At 40.8% G+C, this 22680-nt stretch overlaps 1 protein-coding gene across 2 annotated transcripts; it reads right to left on the reverse strand.

Moving 5' to 3' along the window:
• Window positions 1–6390: 6390 nt before the first annotated feature.
• On the reverse strand, window positions 6391–7918 carry LOC148867695 (universal stress protein A-like protein). Of its 2 annotated transcripts, none has more exons than XM_088975558.1 (4): window positions 7470–7918; window positions 7256–7362; window positions 7022–7140; window positions 6391–6695 (listed from the first exon to the last, which is right to left on the reverse strand). In XM_088975558.1, exons 1-4 carry the CDS (start codon window positions 7645–7647, stop codon window positions 6599–6601), a joined length of 501 nt encoding a protein of 166 aa, XP_088831684.1. In that variant the 5' UTR covers window positions 7648–7918; the 3' UTR covers window positions 6391–6598. The 2 variants fall into 2 exon arrangements, with proteins under 2 accessions (XP_088831684.1, XP_088831683.1); XM_088975557.1 differs by having other exon boundaries at window positions 7449–7784.
• Between the last annotated feature and the right edge of the window lie 14762 nt (window positions 7919–22680).

Below are 22680 nucleotides of genomic sequence, written 5' to 3' on the forward strand. Positions count from 1 at the left end.
TCACCTTGCAGATGCATCCGGACCTTGATGAGGCCAAGTGGGTGGGTGGAACAGCCGGCAACAATCAAGGCAATCCTGATTCATGATCATCGGCGGGAAAGGAAGATAAGCTATTGGATGCAGAGATGAACTATGTGTTTCCTCCTCCGTCTTTGCATTTTCTGTTTTTTTTTTCATTAAATATTTTGCTTTCAAAACCGCTTTGGGTTCGTCCGGTTGCAGCAGGTTCAACATGAGTAACTGAAGATTTTTGTATATATAGAAAGTGGTGGATTCAAATTGTCATATCTGAATTGTTGGGTTTCGGGAGATGGGTAGCTCCCTTTTATTTCGCTTTATTTTGAAAATTTGAAAAAGAATAAAAGGTAAAATAATTTTTTATCTTTCTGTTAACGGACGTTAATAGTGAGGAAAGTATTAGTCAATTGTAAGAATAGTCAATTTTTAAGAATACATTTAATCATTTAGCTACCCTAATACAAAATATAAAATTTTGTACTTTATAAGTTAGTATTTATACTCCTTCCAAACTTAGCCTCAAAATTAAATAAAATTGATCTACAAATAAAACAAATAAAGGAAACCTTTAAGAATGCATTTGTACAGGTGATCACTTATTTTCTTTGCTTTCCCTACCTTTAGTAAGAGCTCGCTTAGGGTGGGCTTTTTCATTTGAGGCAAAGTGCGGTGATTCAGACACGATGGTTGAGCATCCGTTTCTAAGAAGTTATCTGGAATAGCTTTCCATTTCATTCCAAATTTTCATTCAACAAAGTTCTAGCATTTATATGTAGGAGGAACCAACTCAAATGTCAAAAGTTGCATTCTGAAAACCCTCCCAAAACAATCAGTCAGGCACTAAAGCCTGAGCAACTTTATCCTGGAAATCATTTGCCCAGGAAAGTGCTATAGCGATGGTTTTTTAAAACTGGACCAAAAAACCAACGAATTGGTCGGGTAATTTGTTCCGTTTTAACTTAAAATCATGGTTTTTAAAAACGAACCGGTGATCGAACCAGTCAGGAGTCCAGTTATTAGTTCGAACGGTCCGACTGTTCGATCTGAATGGCCGGTTCATTTTGATAAAAAAATAAAAATTAAAAAATTGGAAAATGGTCAAAATCATTCGACGGTTAACCGGCTGGTTCAATGGTTTTCTGACCAAAATCAACAGTTTTGAGGAAAAAAGCGGTTTTGGAGGAAAATAGAACCGGTCAAGTGACCAATTCCCGGTTTTTCCGATCCGATCATCTGGTCTGGTCCGATTTTATAAACAGTGCTCAAAATTGTCTTTTAGCCAAAAACTATTGATTTGGTCAATAATCCATTAACATGAATGGTCAAACTATTAATTCAAACAAAAAATTTTAATCATTTTTTATTTTTTATTTTTAAGTCAAAACGAACTATTCATTCGAACCAAACAGGCGGACTGTTCAACTTAGAAACCGATCCCATAATGCTTAATGCTTCCCTGTCCGGTCCAGTTTTAAAAAGCTCGTCTATAGCCTACAGGCATGGGTATAATGGCTACAAATATGTCTAATCTAGGTCTTTTAATTTTTTTTACTTAAAAAACAAAATCATACAAGGAACACCCAATAAAGTTTCAATCGGCGTTTCTACTAAATAATGTCACTTTATAAATATTCTCTTAGTACCAATAATTTGGTAGATTAAGTTGTAGAATGGCTGGACATTTAGTACCAATAATTTGGTAGATCAAGTTGTAGAATGGCTGGACCCAATAATCGATGGAGTTTGGGTCTAATATAGAGACATGGACTCCCATTGCCGTCATTACTCTTTCAAGTGAAGAGTGTAATAATATAACATCAACAACTTTCTTCTTATAGAGACAACAATAGTAAAATTCAAAACAGGACATCCGCTGGGACAATTCATCTAGCGCGCCAACTGCGCTATCTCCCTTGGTAGAGACAAGAGACATGGCCATGAGAGGCTTGACCCTAGCTATTTGGTATCCATAGACTGTAGTTATGGGACGCTTAGACCTATTTGGCACCACTCAAAAGAATTGTTTTTGGCAAATCTAGTGATTATAAGAATAAGTCCATGTTTTGGTGTGCTTAAAACCAAGTGTTTATTTGGGCTATTAAGCACTTATTGGTATTTTAGAAATAAGCTCGAAATAAGTGCTTATTTGAAAAAATAAGGGCTTTTTTTAAGCTCAAATTTCTAACATTTTTTAAGTGCTTATTTATTAGCACTTATTCAATTTTTTTCTTCTAACATTATCCCAAGTTGAATTTTAAAATACCACTTATAAAATTCTCTAGTTGAATTTTCAAAAAGTATTTTTATGAAAGCATTTTTATGAAAGTATTTTTATAAAAACACTTTTACAAAAGCACTTTTATGCAAGTATTTTTACAAAAGTATTTTTATTAAAGTACTTTTATGAAAACACTATAAAAGTACTTTCACAAAAGTGCTTTCGTAAGGGTACTTTCTTAAAAGTACTTTTATAAAAGTGCTTTCATAAATGTGTTTTTATAAAAATAATTTAATAAAAGTGCTTTTATAAAAGTGTTTTTATGAAAATAATTTAATAAAAATGCTTTCAAAAGGTATATTTTGAAATTTTGAAAGAAAATGAAGGACAAAATAGTCATAAATGCTTAATAGAGAAAAAGACTACCAAACGCTCAATATAAAATAAGCACTTGAAAAAGTTGGATGCCAAATGCAAATAAGTACTTATTTTTAACTTAAGCACTCATCCGCCAACCTGATTCTATGGAGCAAAAAAATTTGACTTGAGAAAGAAAATTCTCGCCTCAACTCATTCTCGCGTCATCAGCGGTGTTCGGCACCACATTCATCTCGTGGATGGAACACCTATTTGGTTGGTTGTGGACAGGACTGGACGATTTCCTATCCACACCCCAATTTAGCAACAACGGGAAAAGCTCGTGGATAGGTTCCGTCCACAATCTATTTTTGATCCCCTGCTTCACACTCTCCCTAAAAGGCTGAAACCCTATATTGCATATTTCACATTTTACCATTGGAGGTCTCCGTTGCTCGCCCATTGAAGCTCTCCACCACCGGTCCACCTATCGATGTAAGTTTCTCTCCGCCCGCTGAAGTTTCCCTCTTTCTCTCTCTCTCTCTTCAGTTCCGCTACAATGTCACCATAAACCTTGTGCTTGTGAAATTACCTTCTCTAAAACTTTGTACTTGTATTAGTGAAATAAACTTTGTGCTTATTCTTTAATTTTTAAGTAAAATTAATTATTTTACTTAATTTTTAATATTTTTATCAATAAAATAATATTTTTAAATATTTTAAATATATATATATTTTTTATTTTTTAAATTATTTTACTATTGTTTTTATAAAAAATAATATTTATCGGTTAATATTAATTCATTGACGCATTTTTCAATATATTTATCATATAAAATGCAAAAATTAGATATTTATGATTAACTGTATAGATCTTTCATAAAATGTATATGAAATATATGGAACCAAAGAGTGGTGTGTATTAGTCCACACCACGCCTAAAGAGCGCCATTGTGGGTGTTTTTGGTCAAATAATTTGTCCACAATTCAAAACAACTGCGGACTATGGTGTGATGTGAATTGGTCCCTATCATAGGATATGGTGTGGGTCATTCCACACTCACTAATTTTTCATCTACACTACAGAACACCCCCATCATTAGTAAAAAATCGAACGTGAAAGTAAGGGTTCTATGATAAACGCTCACTCTATACTTGACTCTTCCCTGTATACTTGCGGACTTGCCTTTCCTCTATACTTCTTCCCTATACTTGCCCTTCCTTCTCCTTGTTACCGGCTGCTTGTACCTTTCGACTGGACAATTCCCTCCAGTCGTCGACCATCTTCGAGGAAGCCAAAGCCCAAGTGCGACGACTCCATTTCTTTACTGTTTTCTCCGTTTCATCTTATCTACGCAAATCTCTGGCATGCTTCTAAGTATATATTTTGTGTCGACTATTGAGAGAATTTGAACATGGTGTCAAACAGGAAGCAGGAAGCAATACCGTAGATAACAAATGTTGATTCCCCTTGATTCCATAATTGACTCGCCCTGATCTGAAACTAATTCTAATGGCTACTAGAAATGCATTTCATTTCTCCCCTCCTTTCTTTTTGACGACCATTCGCAATCCTTATCCCCAAATTCAAGTTTTCAATCCACCAAACCATCTCTCTACTTCAATCATGCAAATCGATGAAGGAGATGAAAGAAATCCATGCTCATATCCTCCATACAGACCAAATCACAAACACATTTGTTGCTACTAAAATGATAGAGTACTGTGTGGTGTTTGCTCGCAATATGGATTGAACTCTCCGTGTTTTCGATTGTATTGATCAACCTAATGCTTACACATGGACGACCACTATCAAGTGTTTCACGGAGATCAAAATCCCTGAGAAAGCTATTGAATTAATGAATCTTATGGTTTTATGAGAGCGCAAGGTGTTGAACCCAATAAATTCTCCTTCATATTTGTTCTCAAGGCTTACTTTTTAATACCCAGATATCAGAAAGGCAAAATCGTTCATGGAAAACTCCTGAAACTTGGACTTTGTTCTGATGTATTTCTTCATAATGCACTAATTCACACGTACTCAAAATGTGGAGATGTGAAGGCAGAATATTGTCTATTCGAAGAAGTTCCTACTTACAATGTGGTTAACTGGAATACGATGATAAATGCTTGCTTTGCCTTTCTGAGGAAGAATAAACCGATTAATGATGTTTCCTTGGGTTCTTCTCTTGTAGACATGTATGCAAAGCGTGGATGCATTGACATAGCCCTTAAAGTCTTTAATAGCATTCAACATAGGAATGTATGTTCTTGGAATGCTATATTATGTGGACTATCCATGAATGGTTATGGCAATGATGTATTAACAACATTCAAACAGATGGAACTTGCTAATGTAAGACCCAATGACATAACATTTGTAGGGATTCCGTCTGCTTACAGTCATGTGGGTTTGGGGGATGAGGGTCGTAGGCAAATCAACCGCATGGTCAAGGAGTTCAACATCCTACCAAAAATTGAACATTAGGGTTGTATGGTAGTTGGTTGATGTTCAACCACACTGTCATGAAATTTTTTCTGTCACACAATTCTAGATATTAAATTTAGTCATGGACTCATGGTCCACTCTGAACTATTTTGGCAAAAATTGGTTTTCAAATGGGGCTATTTATATCTACAGACCAAAAAAATCAGGTCATTTAATTTATATCGAAAGATAAAGGACCCTATACTACCCTATAACAAAGCATAAATTACAAACTATCCTATACTACCTTACAATGAAAGGCAAGGGAGAACAATTTGGAGATCACCATACACTGGAAGCTAACCTCAAAATAAAGATCTACATTATTCTGAATTGATATAGCATCACATAAGTGAGGTTCATTGTGCAAACAAGTTAGCAACACACTGTTTAAGAACAATATGAAAGGCAGGGCAGTTGATATTCTCAGCATAAAGATCTACTATCAATTTAGGGAAATGTAGGGATATAATAGTCAGTTCATGCCTTGCATGTTAAAGATAATTGAGCCTCTTCTGTTGCATGCCTTACATGATATCCATGACCAAATGTTTACACTAGAGCATATCATTTTCCATGTTTTGAATTATTGATTCCTATAATAGGTATTAAAAAAGTGTTGCATTATCCAGTGTTATATTTGATACACGTCTCCAACACATGGTGATGTATGACTTGGTTTTATGTATTATTCATCTAGATAATTGATCTGGGGAAACATGATGATACCAAACATAATTCCAATTCTGAGAAATATGAACTAGATGATCTCTTGATGAAAATTCTCAAAACCTTTTTTTTTTTTTTGTTTTTGAAATGATTTTGAGAATGAGAAATTTTAGAATTGACGCCAAACAGGACCTAATGTTTGGTATGCCAAACAGGACCTAGTCAATTTAAACTTGAAAGTAGGTAGATGGAGCCAAAACTACTGGCATGTCAGATGTCACCCTTGGACTGGCCCCTGACCCAGGGATAATACACTCTTCGGGAGAACTGGAGAACTTTGAATCGTGAACGTGGCCTGCATGGGACCCATAAACAGCTTTCTCAGTTGTTGTGTTGTGCAAATAGCGACGCATGAACCAGGTATCAACATCCCACCAAGGCATTAACGCTAACGAGAGAGACCACCACTCACCAAGTTACCGCATCAGCAGAAGTAGAAAACTATGCACAAAAGCAGAGATATGAATAGGACTTAGGACGTAAAATTGTCTCATATAACTCAAATCCTTCTTGCGTCCTACAATTTTTTAGAAACACGCAACCCTCAAGTCTCGGACTCTCAGCTAAGCTAATGGTTACGTTTTGGAAATATCTGTATGTGGTCCAGTTATTATAACTGTTCGCAAAATTGTCTTCAACACTTCAACTACAGCAATCATATACATCTTAAATACACCATACCAATAAACACGAATTTTGCTTACATTTTTCTAGGAGATAAAGAAAAAAAAAAAGGAAAAAAGACAAAAAAAGACCACCCAAGAGGAAAACAAAGGTGAACCGTCTGATCAATTGCTTCCAGCCGTTGGTTTGGGCCTTTTTACAATCAAAACAGGACAACTCGCATTCTGCGCGCAGTGATTACTGACACTCCCAAGAAATGCCCTGCAGAAGTGGCAAATTAAAAAAAGAAGAAAAAAAGATTTTGGGAGAATTGAGGTGGAATTAAAAAATAGAAAAGTAATTCAAGATATTGATAACAATCTGGTACATTGTCATCATATAGATATATATAGTGCCCTCAAATCAAATCATTTCTTCTCTTTTTTTTAAGAGAAATCAAATCACTTCAAGGAACAAACTACCCTTAATTAAAATGGCAATTAAAATCAAACAAATTCTTCAATTTGTGAAGCGACGGGGTCAGGGGCACTTATGTCATTTTCCAATTTGAGATTACAGTTCTGACTTCTGACTAAGAAGAAACTTACCTTTTAATCAGACCGTAGCCATGGCTTCCCATGACCAGCATATCGGCACCGAGCTTCCCAGTCATATCGCATATCACATCCCTTGGATCTCCATGCTCCACCTTTGTCTCCACTTTAACCTATACACAGCCTACAACTGTTATTACTTTTAATTAATCAAGAATTAAATAAAAATCAAAGGGTTGAAGTACAAAAAGACCATTTTATCCACAAACAAACGAAATAATGACCTACATTTTGAAGATCTCTGCACAGCGTCTTGGCCTTCTCTATGACACAACCGGCAACGTCGTTACTGTATTTCTCCATGGTCGTAATTATATCCGAGGAAAACATATACCCTACAAAAAAAAGGAATCAAATACCACCGCATTCGGATTTCGGCATTCTATCTTCAAATGTAAGGGGCAAAACAAATATTAAATACCTTCCGAGTACCCCCTCCTACCTGTTCCGTCTAAAGCAGTGTAGACGACACGGGGAGGCTTTACATAGAGCAGGATAAGGGTATCTTTGGAACTTTCGCATATTAAGTTCTTCAGACACCAGGATAGCGCGTACATGCTTTCCTCCCCTTCGTCCACCGCCACCAGGATCCTGCGCTCCTTTGCTTCAGCGTCAGTCATTGAAACGGCACGCCGCACACGCTTACCTTCGTCGGAAAACCGGAAATCTCGCCGAAACCGGGCAACTGCGTAGTAAGAAGTAAGAAGTAAGAACCCTCCAAAGCTCGCAAGTCCGAGTGGTTCTTATAGTGAGAGATGGGATGGGTACTGGGTAGGCAGAATCTGGTTTCAGTTTCTCTCGGCGGTTTTAATATTGTGGGACCCATTAACAAGGTTTATCTACTTCGGAATTCAATTGAAAATGATCCATGTGTCTTTATGAAATTACAAATACGGCCATCCTAGGACAAGGTTATTCGTGCAGGTCACGTCAATTTTGTAGTTTGAATTGATAATGGAGGATATTTTAGTAATTGAGCATTCGCCAGAGGATAATAAGGAACCAGAAACAGCGGCCGCGATAATGAAACCAGAAAGGCAGAAACCACGTCGGCACATGGAAGTTTGGGTTTCCCTTCATTATTTACTAAGGAAAGGGGGGGGGATCGTGCCAATCTTCAATTCGGTCTCTGGAGAAAAAATCTGAAGACGAATTGGATATTATATTAGTAGGGTTTCGTGGACCCCAGTTCCCGAAAGAAAAAACAAATTGAACCAGGGAAAAAATAAGGAAGGGATCTCAAACATTTGGACTCCACTCTTTGACTTGGACATTCGTTAGCCACGTCAGCCTGATACATACGAGATCGAATCAGTTAATGGTTCCTTCGTTCTATCAATTTAAAAGTTGTCCAAATGTCACTAGTTACGTGGCAGGGGTTTGTGTTTGACAACGGATAGACATGGAATGGGAATAATTGGGGTCATCTCTCTAGAGGGGCGGCTGCTGAGCGAATTCCGATTTTCTCTTCAGAGAGCATTCCTCGCACCGATTTTCACGGTCCAATTTGAAAAAGATTTAAAACAGAACCAAATAAATTATAGTCTGAAAATTTTTTAAGCCAAATCAAACCGTTTTAATATGTATACTTATTAATATGATTTGGGCCAAATCAGTTCTAACATGGTCTAGTCCAATTTCTATTATGATTTGGGCCTTTTCATATTTAACTCAATTAAAAAGCCCAAATAATATGTATAGTTACATAAATAATAAATATAATTTAAATATTAAATTGAAATATTAACAAGTGCCACCTATTATCATTATACAAATTACATTTACACTTTTTCAAACAAAAATAGCTTCTTGGACATCAAATTACAAGTTAAAAACTGAAATAAACAATAGCAATATCTAAAATGTTAAACGAATATATAAAAAAAAAAAAACAAACAAAATCAAACTGTTTTAAAGCCATATTAAATCCACAAATTTCAATTTGCTTCGAGGTAGTTTGGTGGCTACAAATTTCTGTGAGAAAATGTTTCCAATGCATGGCTACAAATTTATGTGATGTTGGTGTGATTGTGTGAAGGACGCTATATAACGCTAAGTTTGGAAGGAATGTAAATGCAAATATGTAGAGTGCAAAATCTTGTTTTTTATATTATTTTGTATGTATTTAACACTGTATATTTTTGTATTTATACTCTTCCAAACCGAGCTTAAATAGTTTATTGGTTAGCATTGGACGCTTAATCAACCGAGAAAAGTAAAGTGACAAGATAGGACATCCTGACGTATTGGTTCACTTTACATGTGACTCCAAAGCCCCGACCCTAGCTTCATTATTATTGGGCACTGATATAGTGGTATTCGGCCGACCCATAGATCTTGGCACGTGGCATTGGTCGAATGCATCACAGCTATCCCGCAGACCATAACACATGGCGTCGGTCAGACGTATCCTAACCACCCATCACCAACCACTACCAACCGACACCACTTGCTCCAAACTCCTCCTCTCAAGCAATTCCAATTATAAAAAGGGGCTCCCACATTGAGGTAAACACACACTCGAACTTAAGCTCTAAGTCCACATTCTTGCTTGGTCTGACCCCTCACAGCTCTTGGCTAACTTGGCCATCGGAGTCTCCGCCCATAGGATAACTCCCGGGACCTTTGACATCTTTCTCTCAATAGGTTGGACCAGTTGACCTCGGATGCTATAAATTATATTGTTGCCCTCAGTTCCACATTCGGCAACAACAATTGGCGTCGCCTATGGGAACATCTTCAAAACTTTCCCTCAAGAAAAAAACTAATATAATTTAATCGATTAACGCCCCTAAAATGGCTAAGAAGCAAGACCATGTCCCTGACGTTCAAAACTTAGTCATAATCGATCAGTTTGAGCTGGTCCTAAGTAGGCTAGACAACATGGCCCAACAATTAGACAACATAGGGCGTCTGGCAAGAAGCCACCCACAGGGTAGTCGTTCCATCGGAAGCCATGGACAATGCAGAGGGCGATCCGCCCATACCTACTAAGCCAAAGCTTGGGGGAACCAGAAGGGGCCGACCCCTCAGATTCCGATAGGGGTGGCCATGAGCCAAGCTCTTCACAAACTACTCAAGCTTAGCTCGTGAAAAGCTCGGTTCGACTCGATTTTATCCAAGCTCGAATATATATAACTATATATATATAGATAATAAAATTATAGAAAATAATATAAATCTTAATTATTATAATTCTTAATTTTTTAAATATCAAATAAAATTATTTTTATATATAATTTTTTATTTTTATAAAACATTTTTTCTCAAACCGAGCTCGAGCTCAAGGTTCTAGCTCGAACCGAGCTCGAGCTCGGGCCTTGTACTACCTTGGCGAACCAAGCTCGAGCCTTGTACTACCTTGGCGAGCCGAGCTCGAGCCTTGTACTATTCGGCTCGAATCGACTCGAATCCACCCCAAGATTCCGATAGCAGCAGTCGGCGGTCTACCAAACCTCGTTCCAAGACCCCTTGCCTGGGGAACCGAGGGGGCGACCCCATAGGATCCCATGTTGATCGCAAGAATCACAACTATCAGCCTTGTCTCACTGTGACCAATCAGGATGACAGTGGGCGTTCAGGTCACCACATCCCTCTCCGAGGGTGGGAAGCCGACGCCACATCTCCCCCCACCAGTCTCCGACCTCCGCGATCTCCTTAATGATCGTCGTGCTCGCAAGGCTCAGGATGTGTCAGCGTCCAAGCACTCGGGAACAAAGTTGGCCCGTCCCACATACGAGAGAAACTAGATCATTCCGAAGCAACGATTCCCTACATTAACCAGCGCTGCAGAGACATTCAAGCACAAATTGGCGCTCTTCAAGACCAACATCAGCAGGTAAAGGAGGGCCAACTTGATGCCTCCACCAGTTACCCTACCTCATTCAATCGAATGGAGGTGTTCATAGATGCCCTTCTCTCCAAGCCCCTCCAGCCAAATTTCTAAGCCCTCATGCTCCTACACGGGGAGTCCGACATCCTCATGTGTTGGGCCTTTCAAGCCACGTTCAAGGGAGAAGCGCACCGATGGTTCTCCACACACCATCGACTCATGCGAATAGTTCACGGACCTCTTCTTGGGCTACTTCATGAGTAGCCGACAATGCTAAAAAACCGTATTCTCCCTGATGTTTGTAAAGCAGAAGCACAGGGAGAGCCTTCGGTTATATATGAAAAGGTTAAACCAAGAAGTACTCAAGGTCAAGGACCTAGACCCCTCAGTCTCTATGCGCGCAGCCATTAGTGGCCTCTGGCCAGAACCCGTTAGCTGGTCTATCTCCAAGACTTCGGCCAATACCAAAGTCGAGTTCTTGAAGAAAGTTCAAAAGTACATCGCCGTCAAAGAAGCCAAAGCTAATAAGCACCTCCATGAACCAAAAGCCGAGGCCAACCAAGGGACCAATGACAAGAAGTCACCAACCCTTTCCTTTAATAAGTACACATCATTAAAATCCTCCAAACGCTTAAACTAATGCAAGTAAGGAAGGAGGAATTCATGAAGTGGATGACCAAGTTGAAGAGGAACCCAAGAAGGGGATACTTGAAGAAGTACTGTAAGTGCTGCCACTACACTGACTACAACACTTAGGACCGCTACAATCTCAAGAATGAGATTGAGTCCCTCATTTGTCGTGAGCACTTAAAGGACTTTGTTGAAGGCAATGCCTCGACGTCATCCTCCAAGTAGCCATAGGCCAAGCCCCGAAATCATCGCCCCTTGGCCGGAGTCATCAAAGTCATATCCGGAGGCTCGGCCATGGGGGGAGCATCACAAGAAGCAAAAAAGCCGAGGTCAGAGGACCTCATTTCCTTCTCGAATGACGACTTATGAAGGGTATTTGTTCCCCACGATGACATGTTGGTGGTGTCAATGGCCATCACCAACTTCATGGTGAAGAAGATCCTCATAAACAATAGTTCATCAACCAACATCCTGTTCAATGAGACGTCCGAGAAGATGCGACTAACACCAAACCGACTATAGTCCATTGATGTACCACTCGTCGGATTTTTTGTGGCAGATGTCATGCTCCAAGGAAATATAACCCTACCGGTCACAGTTGGGACTAAACCTTGACACATCACTCGGAGGAGTGAGTTCTTGGTAATGAAGATATGCTTCCTCTACAATGCCATCATAGGGAGGCCAACCATTCACACACTCAAGGTGGTCGTCTCATCGTACCACCTCGCCAGGAAGTTCCCCATGGAACATGGTGTATGAGAGGTTAGGGGGAACAAGCAAACTGCCAGACAGGGCTACATGTCAATGCTAAAAGGCAAAAACAAGGAAACCCTACCCCTAGAGGGACTCAACCTCAGGAACGAACCATCAGGCCGAGGACCTCATCTCAGTTACCCAAGATGAGGCTGAGCCCTAGAAAATGGTACGGTAATCTTCCTCAAAGCCAATATCGACGTGTTTGCTTGGTCCACCGCTAATATGCTAGGAATTGACCCTTCGGTCATTATTGACAAGCCCGAGCTATAGGCCGATTCGACAAAAAAGATGAACTTTGCATTGAGGCATTGGAAACCCATCAGAGGGGAGGTGGACAAACTACTTGGCCCCGACTTCATAAGAGAGGTACACTTCCCTAAATGGCTATCTAACATGGTCATGGTTAAGAAGGCTAATGGGAAATGGCGCATCTGTATTGACTTGATAGATCTCCACAAGGCCTACCATGAAGACACTTTTCCTTTACCAATGATTGATAACTTCGTCAATGCCACCACAAGGTATGAGCTACTAAGTTTCATGGACGCCTTCTACGGCTGCAACCAGATAAAGATAAACCCGGCCGACAAGGAGAAAACCTCATTCATTACCAAGCATGACACCTACTGCTACATGCTGATGCCTTTTGAACTGAAGAACGCTAAGGCCACCTATTAGAGGGTGATGAACAAGATCTTCAAGGATCAATTGGGAAGAAATGTCAAAGCCTATGTCGATGACATGATTGGGAAGAGAGCCTTAGGGCTAACCAACACACCTTGGACCTCGACAAGACTTTTGTGGTATTGAGAAAATAAAGCATGAAGCTGAACCCCACCAAGTGTGCCATTGGGGTCACCTTAGGAAAATTCTTGGGTTTTGTAGTCACCCAATGAGGAATAGAGGCCAATCCTGAGAAGATACATGCCATACTGGACATGGAGCCACCTCAGTTGATGAAAGAAACTCAGAGGCTCGTCAGTTGAATCATAACCCTTAGTCAATTCATGTCCAAGTTGATCGACCAATGCATACCCTCTTTCGAGCCATCAAGAAGTTGAAGGATTCCTAATGGACAAAAGAGTGCTAAAAAGCCTTCAAAGAGTTAAAAGTCCTACCTCGTGTCACCACCCTTGCTGACAAGGCCCCTCCTGAGATAGACTTTATTCGTGTACCTCTTGACTAGGGATGAGGTCGTCATCTCAATATTGATTTGAGAAGACAAGGGGGTTTAGAGTACAATATATTACATCAGCAAGGTGCTCCATGGGGTCGAGACTAGATATCCAGAAGTAGAAAAAATAGTCTTTGCACTAGTGATCTCGGAAATGAAGCTGAGGCCTTACTTTTAAGCCCACAATATCTCGTTGTAAACCGACCAACCACTCAAGTCGATGCTCTCTAAGCATGAGACCTCAAGTCGACTAACTAAAAGGGCTATCGAGATGTCAGAGTTTCACAAACACTACCAGCCGAGACCTGCTATAAAGGCGCAAGAATTCTTGGTCGCATGAACCTTCAACCACGATCACAACTAGGCCCCGAACCACGAGAAAGAACAATCACCAATATGGACTTTGTTCACAGATGGATCCTCTAATACAAAGGGAAGCAGAGTCAGCCTCATACTTCTCACCCCAGATAGCAGCGAGGTAGAGTATGCATTGCGGTTTGGTTTCTCCATTTCCAACAATGAAGCTGAGTACGAGACCTACTAGCCGACCTCCAGCTCGCAAAAGACCACAGAAGCAATTGCATCAACGTCTTCATCAGCTCACAATTGGTTGTGAACCAAGTGAATAGAGTATGAAGCCAGAGAGCCAAATATTGCCAGGTACTTGAACAAAGTTCAAGAGCTAACCAAGTAACCAGCCACTTTCAACACTTTGCCCTGCACCAGGTTCCATGGGCCGACGCCTTGTCAAAACTACCCAACAACTCAGGGTCGGCCCTCGACCACACTATGCACATCGAAAGATTGACACATCCTAGCCATGAAGAAAGGCAAGTGTGTCCCGTCCAAGTTGAGCTTTGATGGATAGATCCCATTCCCACCTCTTTCAACATGAGCATTTAATATTAGACAAGAATGAGGCAAAGAGAGTCTGTTAGTAGTCAACATGATACACCATACTTGAGGTGACTTGTACAAAAGATCCTTCACCCTGCCCTATCTCAATTGCCTCCCCCAAGACAAAGGCGAATATGTGCTTAGAGAAATCCATGAAGGCATCTACGACAATCATCTAGGGCAGATCCCTGGAATAAAAAGCACTTAGGCAATGATACTTTTCGCCGACTATCAAAAAGGACGTTGTTGAGTTGGTATAGAAGTGTAGCCAATGCCGAAGGCATCACAACACTCTCCATCGGCCTACAACGACCCTCAGCAGCTCGTGGCCCATTGCAAAGTGGGGTCTGGACCTCCTTGGACCTTTCCCTTGTCCACAAGAAACAAGATATTCCTTGTCGTGACAGTAGACTATGTCACTAAGTGGGTCGAAGTTGAGGCCTTGGCGACCATTACAACTAAAATGATCCAAAGCTTCTTCTAGAAGATTATTATCTGTTGATTTGGCATCCCATACATGCTTGTCACTAATAAGGACCGATAGTTCGATGGCATCAAGTGGTCGGCTACCATCAAACTATCGAGCTAACCAAAGTCACCAATAGGACAATCCTAGATGAACTAAAGGCAAGATTAGACATAGCCAAAGGGCTTTGGGCAGATGAACTGTACAATATCATCTAGGCATACGAAAGGACACATCAAACTGCCACAAGTGAAACCCCCTTCAACCTAACATATGGAACGGAAGTTGTCATCCCAGCAGAGATCGACATACCAACTGAGGCCTACTAGGAAGCCAAGAATAATGATGAGTTAAGGAACAACCTTGACCTACTAGGTGTCCAAGAACAAGCCCAAATATGGGTCACGACATACCAACAAAGAGTTATAAGATATTATAAGTCACGACTCAGAGAGCATCACTTCAAGGAATGCGGCATCATCCTTAGAAAAGTCATGGTCCCGAGCCCGGCGTTAGAAAGCTTAGCCCAAATTGGAAAGGGTCATATAGAATCAAAGAAGCAGTAAGACCTGACACCTTTCGACTAGAACACATGAGTGGAAGAATGGTGCCTCGCACTTAGAACTCTGAGAATCTCCGAATGTATTATCAACAGAGTTGTAAATACCTTAGTGAAAAATTCTGAATGAAAAGTTAAAAGTTCCTCTCACCTTGGATCTCTTTTTTTTGTGTGTAAACATTCCCATTCCCTCTAGCTTCTATCACCCCTGGACCATCCAACCGCAACATACAAACTTCCTTAAGGTTATGCGCTCGAACCAGACATTGGCCCAAAGCATATGACCTTCCTCAAGGTTATACGCTCAGACTATAAGTCATCCCCCAAAGGTATAAACACTTTGCGAGTCAAACGCCTAGCTGCCTTTTCACTTTCTGTGACCAAGTCATTGGAGACCCTTAGAAGAAGTGAGTCTTTAGAGGTTAACGAGCCAACTCCGGCAAATGACTTATTAAAAAACACGATGAATGACACCATAAGCAAGCAATACTTCTCCACTAAGGCAACCACTTGTGACCTCAACCACAAAGCCCATGTGTGATGACGCATTGAGCATAGTCAACCTTAACCACAATAGACTTCCTTCTTTTTCACTAAGGCAAAGAGTCCCAAGACTAAGGGCCCATTTGGCGTGTCTTTTTGGGAAGATCTTCTGGTAGCTCTGACATGCAAAAGACGCAATGAGCTTTTGCATGAAGATCTGAGTAGCCCAAAGCACGTTTCGTAGACATGCGTCTTTTCGCGTAAGATTGAAATGTGAAAGATGCAAGAAGCTTCATTTAAAGCTTCTTGAAATCAGCATGAAATGGGATTCTCACATCTTTTCAGTGCTCCAACTTTGGGTGGCTAGATCTTCTGTGAGACAAACGAGAATAGACTAAAAATCGGTCTTGCCGGTTTGTACACTATCGAAAGACCGTACAGAAAGATGTGCCAAATGGGCCCCAACTGAACGACAAATCACAGTGTCGGCATCGGCCTAAAGGACTCTATTACAGAATGCCCCTACAATAGATTTCCTTCTTTACAAAGATACCTCTGTGGGGGGAGGCATCGGCCCCTAGAACAAAGCAACAAGAAGAAAAGAAAAGAAGTAAAGAAGAACATCTAAGGTAAGAAACTCAAGTTATATTCACTCAAGTGTCTTTACAAAAAAAAAGGCTTCTTATGGGCGAGGCGCCAACCCCTTATAAAAAGAAAAAAAAATAAAAGAAGAAAAATAAAAATTTACAAATATCAAGGGCATGCAGGCTCAAAAAAAGAAAACAAGGAAAAAAATTTAGAAGCCCCTCTAGTCTGAGCGGTGGCCTAGGCAATGGCAATGGCAGTAGCATCGACGATAAGGTTGTCGTTCGTCCCCACTACTATCTGGCGAGCTTCAGCAACAAACAAATCCAATTGGCTAATGTCGAATATAGGAAGGTCCTTCATCACCTGGGCCTTGCAGTCCTCAAAACCCTCCAAGTAAGCCCGGAAGGCAAAGGATGTTAGCTCCGTCACATGTTCCTCTCAAGTCTTGTATTTTTCAACTACCTTCATGGCCAACTCCTCAAGATGCAGCTCCATTGAAGCCAAGGAGGACTTCAACTCCTTCATGATCTCTTTCTTGCTAGCTACTTAGGCCTCAACCTTACGATGTTATTGCTCGTCTCACACCTGGACCTCAGTCGCCTCCCGATCGGATTGCACCTCAACCGCTTGTTGCTTTAGACGCTTGATCTCCTCTTGCACCCACCAAAGTTGTTGAATCAACACCTTGACCTTATCATAAAGGCCAACCGAGCAAAAGAGATCATATGCACACCTCGACAACACGACATACTCGAAATAGTGTACACATTCCTCAGTGGCCTTGTCTAACAACGTGTCACGAACAAAATCCATCGAATATTGTGTCCAGGACTAGTAGTCCCTAGGGAGGAAATTGTTGACCACTAGCTATCGGTCGAGGCCTGTAATCGACAAGGAGTCCCCCTCTTAGACATTCAACATCAGCGGAAAGGTTCGATGAGCGGTGAGTGGCTCATTGTCCCACGGATGAGATGATTAGGGCTCTGCTTGGTGTGTCCGACCTGCAGTGAGGGTCTCGAGCCATTTCGGTAGGGCGCTTCTGCACTTGTCTTTCTACGAGTTGCCTCAGCTTTGACCCATTGTCTTGTAGCCCCCTCCTCTATCTGATGCTGAGGCATGGACCCAACAGGTTCCTTCCCAACGGATCTCTTAGACGCCACTGCCAACGGTTTTGCCTTCCTGTCGACCTCCATTTTGGTGAAAAAGAGAAGAAAACGAGTTAGAAGGACACCAACAAAACTCAAACAACTTCACAACTAGAAGACAATGGGAGCGTCTATACCGAGGGGGGAAAGACAAAGGCTGACCATCACCAAGGCCTTACCTTCCTTACCCAAGGGTCTGGCGTGAATCGTCCCAACCAATAGAAGCTAATCATCACGACCTCCTCATCATTACTACGTGGCTTAATCCTCTTAATCGACGTATCTGCTCTCCCCCAACCAGACCGAAAGGAATAGTCCTTGAGGCAACTATGAAGAAGAAATTCTTCTTCAAGTTGTGGACAGACAATAGGTTGTCCACCACCTTCCCTGTCGGCCTTGGAAGTAAAACAAGTCCTCTCCGTCAGGGTGCTTCCTCAATGCGAAAAAACACCAAAATATATTCAATGTCACAGTCACCTCTCGAAGATGGACCATCATCAATACGACCACAATCGTCCTAATAACATTGAGGGTGAGTTGGAAAAGGGTGAGGTTGTAATGGTTCAAGATTTGGGGATGAGGGTGTGCAAGGGAAACCACAGCCTAAAGTAAAGGTAATGCTTGTGGACGCACACCTCCCCTTCAGGACCAAGCCACGACCAATCACCCACCCATGGGACTCAAACCCTATAGTCCCCCGGAATGTGGTACCTCTCAACCAACGTAATAACTTGCACCTTGCCGAAAGTGTTTTCTAAGTCAGAGTGGGGGTAACACCCCAACATCAAACCACGACACTCAGCCTAAGCTCGCTCCTCGATCGTGGGCTCCTCAACCTCTTCCACATCCACCACATCAGGGCGCCCAAGAACATCCCCTGGGATGTCAACCCTCGGCCACGTATAACCAGTGCTCTCATCGACAATGCCCACACTCTATTGATTGTGCTTGGCCCCGTGAGATGTGATTCTCTCCCTAATCACTTGGGCGCTAGACATTGGAGAGTGTAAAGACTGATTTATGCCTTTTACATCTTCTTTCCTCAATGGAACAAATTATGCCGTCTGGAAATTCCATTTCCAGTTCTATATTGAGGGAAATGACCTACGGGGATTTGTGGATGGTTCCATAAAACAACCTAATGAATCTAATTCCAAGGGGCTAAAACAGTGGAAGAATATGAATTAGTTCACATAGATGAAACCATTTCTGTTTTCTGCATCAAAAATCTGAAAGAACACTTTGATAGGAGGATGATCATGAATTTTCTAACGCATCTGAGACATAAATATGAGATTGTAAGGTCCAACAATCTCAATAGAGGCACTCCTTCCATACTTGACACAATTTTGGGGGAGCTTCTCAGGGAACAATTAGACTCATTACTCAATCAACCTTGAGGTTGAAATCTAATTCTGGAACAGAGACAACCTTTTTGATAAACAAATCTTAACCCAAAAAGGACTTGTCCCGAGTATAGTGTTATGAGTACAAGGAATATGGACATGTTTTCTCACACTATTGGAAGAATCAATTCCGTACCTATGGCAAGCAACATGGGCGTATTATTCCTGAGTGTCCTTACCTGGTCAACAAAGGGGAATTGTTCATGTTCTAAGAAGAGTCAACATAAGGCTTTCCAGACAACAATTGAAGGTGCAAATACAGGGAGTACGGCTCCATCAGGAATGGATAAAAATTCTGGAGCTCTTACAAAAGAAAGGATGTGGCATCTAGTAACCTCAGCTATTTCCTCAGCATTTTCAACCATCAATCTTTCTAATGAATCATCCTATTATTGTTCCTCTCCTAGTCACTTACGGATCATTTAATTCAGGGCCTCTAACCATGTGACAGGGGCACAAACTGGTCAATCCATTAAACCCAAACCTTTGAATAAATATATTATTACTACTAATGGAGAGAAATTTGATATTGTTAGATGCAATGATTTATCTTTGACTACATCGATCAATTCTTGCTATCATCTATCTAAAACTTTCTATATTCCTAAACTTACAACAAATTTAATTCCAGTCGATCAGTTAGTTGAGGATGGTAACATTGTTTCCTTTTTCCATGATGGTTGTTTGATATAGGACCAACGCATTGGGATAGTGAAAGGGAACAACCGTGGACTGGGTCGACTATTTGCCTTGGAATTTGAAAAGACACAGGGGCCTTCCTCTACATCTTGTTTACTTACAACTACCCCTAGTACTGAAGTTATTTGTCGAAATATTGTATAGCACTTGTGGCATAGGCGACTTAGTCACCCCTATGCAAATAAACTTGAGTCTTTGTTTTGTAATGGATTTTTGTCTTCTAAAGCTACTTGTTTTAATAATGTTGATAAGGCTTGCATTTCTTGTTTCTTGAGTAAGAGCCTTGTTTTACCTTTTCCTTCAGTTGTTAAACATGCTTTTGTTCCTTTTAAACTAGTACATAGTGATGTTTGGTTATCTCTATTTATTTCCAGGTTGGGATATTAATATTTTGTAACATTCATTGATGATTGTACTCGCTTTACCTGGATATATTTTTTGATGAACAAATCTAAAGTTTTTTCTACCTTTAGATCTTTCTTAGTAAAGATCAAAAACCAATTTGATGCAAACATTGGGGGTCCTCCATTCAGACTCAAGGGTGAATACCTTGATGGAGACTAAAATTTTTTTAAGAGACAATGGAATTCAATCTCAAAGATCTTGTCTTGGCACTCCACAACAAATGGAGTGTCAGAGTGCAAGAACAAACATATCTTGAGCATAATTCGAACCCTTCTTCATGATTTTCATACCCCTACTTCCATTTTTGGGTGGAGGCAACCAACATTGTTGTGTACCTTATTAACATTCTTCCTTCATTTGTCTTGCATAATAACTTTCATTTTCAAAGCTTGTTTCACCATTCACTTGATTTTACTGCTCTTCGTGTCTTTGGTTATGTGTGTTTTGTTCACCTTCTACCACATGAACACACAAAGCTTACTCCAAAATCAGTAATTTTTTGTTTTGTAGGGTATAGCCGTGATCATAAGGGCTTCCTTTGGTATGATCCTAAGTCTTGTGGAGTTTGTGTATCCTGCAATGTCATTTTTCTTGAGAAAATTTCCTTTTTTGCTCACATTATTAAGTTGCCTAATATTTCAATTTCGAAGTTGTATTCTTTTGACTCTGGAAGTTCTTCTAATTCACCTACTATTCCATAATTACTCAATGCCTATTTCAGGAAGAGGCTAGCTGCTCCGGCTCCTATCGCTCTGCCCCCTTCATCACCAAAAGCTTATCCATCATCTCTAGCCACGAGTTCTCCTTCTTCTATCGATCCTGTAAGTACACCTACACCTATCCACGATCCTCAACCATCCTATAATCCCCCTTGATGCCGTTCATCTCAAGTTTCTTGCCCTCCTGACCACTATAGTTTTCCTTCAAACCATAGTTCATTCTCTGTTGTTTTGTTTGTCACAGATATTCCCACATCATATAGGAAGGCTATGACTGTCCCGCATTGGAAAGAAGTCATGGATATTGAGCTTCAAGCTCTTATTGATAATGATAGTTGGGACATGGTTCATTCCCCCTCCAAATGCCCCTCTAATTGGAATCAAGTGGGTATATTTAGTGAAACTTAATTTTGATGGGAGCCTAGATTGATACAAGGCATGTTTGGTGGCACAATGGTATAAGCAGGAGTATGGGATAAATTATAATGAGACATTTGCCCATGTAGCTAAGATGATAATTATTCATTTATTGAAGGCTATATCTATAATTAAACACTGGGAGATTCATCAGATGGATGTCAAGAGTGATTTCTTATACATTGACCTCAAGGATACTATTTATATGTAGCCTCCACTGGGATACTATGGTAGTTCTCCCCCGGTGTGTCGACTTAAAAAGTCCTTGTATGATCTTAAACAAGCCCCCGGGGCTTGGTTTGAGAAGTTTCATTCAGTGATCACATATGCAAGATTCACCTAGAGCTCTTCAGATTATTCATTGTTCATATCGAGACGTCCCCAAAGAATTACATTATTACTTCTATATGTGAATGACAATCTTATTACCAGTGATGACAGTCAAGGTATTTCCTCTCTAAAACAACTTCTCAGCTAGTCTTTCAAGATGAAGGACCTTGATCATCTCACTTATTTTACTTATTCTTCTTGTGGGTATTTTGTTAATCAACCTGTAGGTAGGGTAAGGCTTAGTTGGGGGATGGTCTTTTTGAAAGATAGAGAAAGACTAGGAAATGAGGGGAGATTCGTTCTTGGGCTAGGGTGCTCGAATGTTGAGTGTCGAATGAGTTTCAATACGAGGAGGATCTCTATTTATGGGGAGATCATAAGATCCTAAATGGTAGGAGATAAGGATACCTGTCTCCTGTTAAGAAAGAGGATATTGTGTTTGTTGTCAATCATTAAGTGCACCATTGGCGTTTCACCACGTGTCTCATGGAGATCTACCTGAGGATCAGCTTTCCCTTCACTCAAGAGCCCTCACTACTCACGTGTGCTACCACCTCTTGCGTGCTTTACTTAACCGACATGGCGCTAGGGACATCACCGCTTGGTGGGCGATGTCATGTTAGCCCTACGTGGCACTCCATCACATCCTTTAAGGGGTCATAGGCTTACCACAATTCTGGGCACGTACGGGCTTCGCCGTTGGCTCGGGCTGTGAGTGGGCTCGTCGCGGGCGTGCGATGAACATGGGTTTATCACGATTCTGCGATGCATGTTGTGGGTGCATCACAGGCCTATGGTGCATCGTGGGTTCACCGTAGCAGGAAAGTTGGTTGTAGGTTGTTCGTATGCAGCCACGTGGTATCGATTCAGTGTTTAATGTTCTCTAAGGGTCTGAGTGGACACTATATACCTACACAACCCAAATATGAGATGGACCCTATGAAACCTACAAACCTAGGTGATGGCAAATAGGTTAACCCAAACCTACACTGCAGTCATTCGTATTATCAGATACATTCGTGGAACACTTTCACATGGCATTTTCTTTCCTACATTTTCTTCGCATGGCTTATCTGCTTATGCAAATGCTGATTGGACCGGATGCCCAGAGACTAGACGCTCCACTACTGGTTGGTGTGTTTTT

The sequence above is a fragment of the Nelumbo lutea genome, chromosome 3 (assembly GCF_056320005.1).
Source record: "Nelumbo lutea isolate HS-2025 chromosome 3, American lotus-T2T, whole genome shotgun sequence".
NCBI classification, from domain to species: domain Eukaryota; kingdom Viridiplantae; phylum Streptophyta; class Magnoliopsida; order Proteales; family Nelumbonaceae; genus Nelumbo; species Nelumbo lutea.

Excerpts from the sequence above, each read along its gene's own strand:
- LOC148867695 (XM_088975557.1), bottom strand. The coding sequence starts at position 7,647 with ATGACTGACGCTGAAGCAAAGGAGCGCAGGATCCTGGTGGCGGTGGAC. Across the intron at positions 7,141-7,255 it reads TGTGCAGAGATCTTCAAAAT|GTTAAAGTGGAGACAAAGGT; the intron begins GTAGGTCATTAT and ends GGCTGTGTATAG. Across the intron at positions 6,696-7,021 it reads GGCTACGGTCTGATTAAAAG|GGCATTTCTTGGGAGTGTCA; the intron begins GTAAGTTTCTTC and ends CCACTTCTGCAG.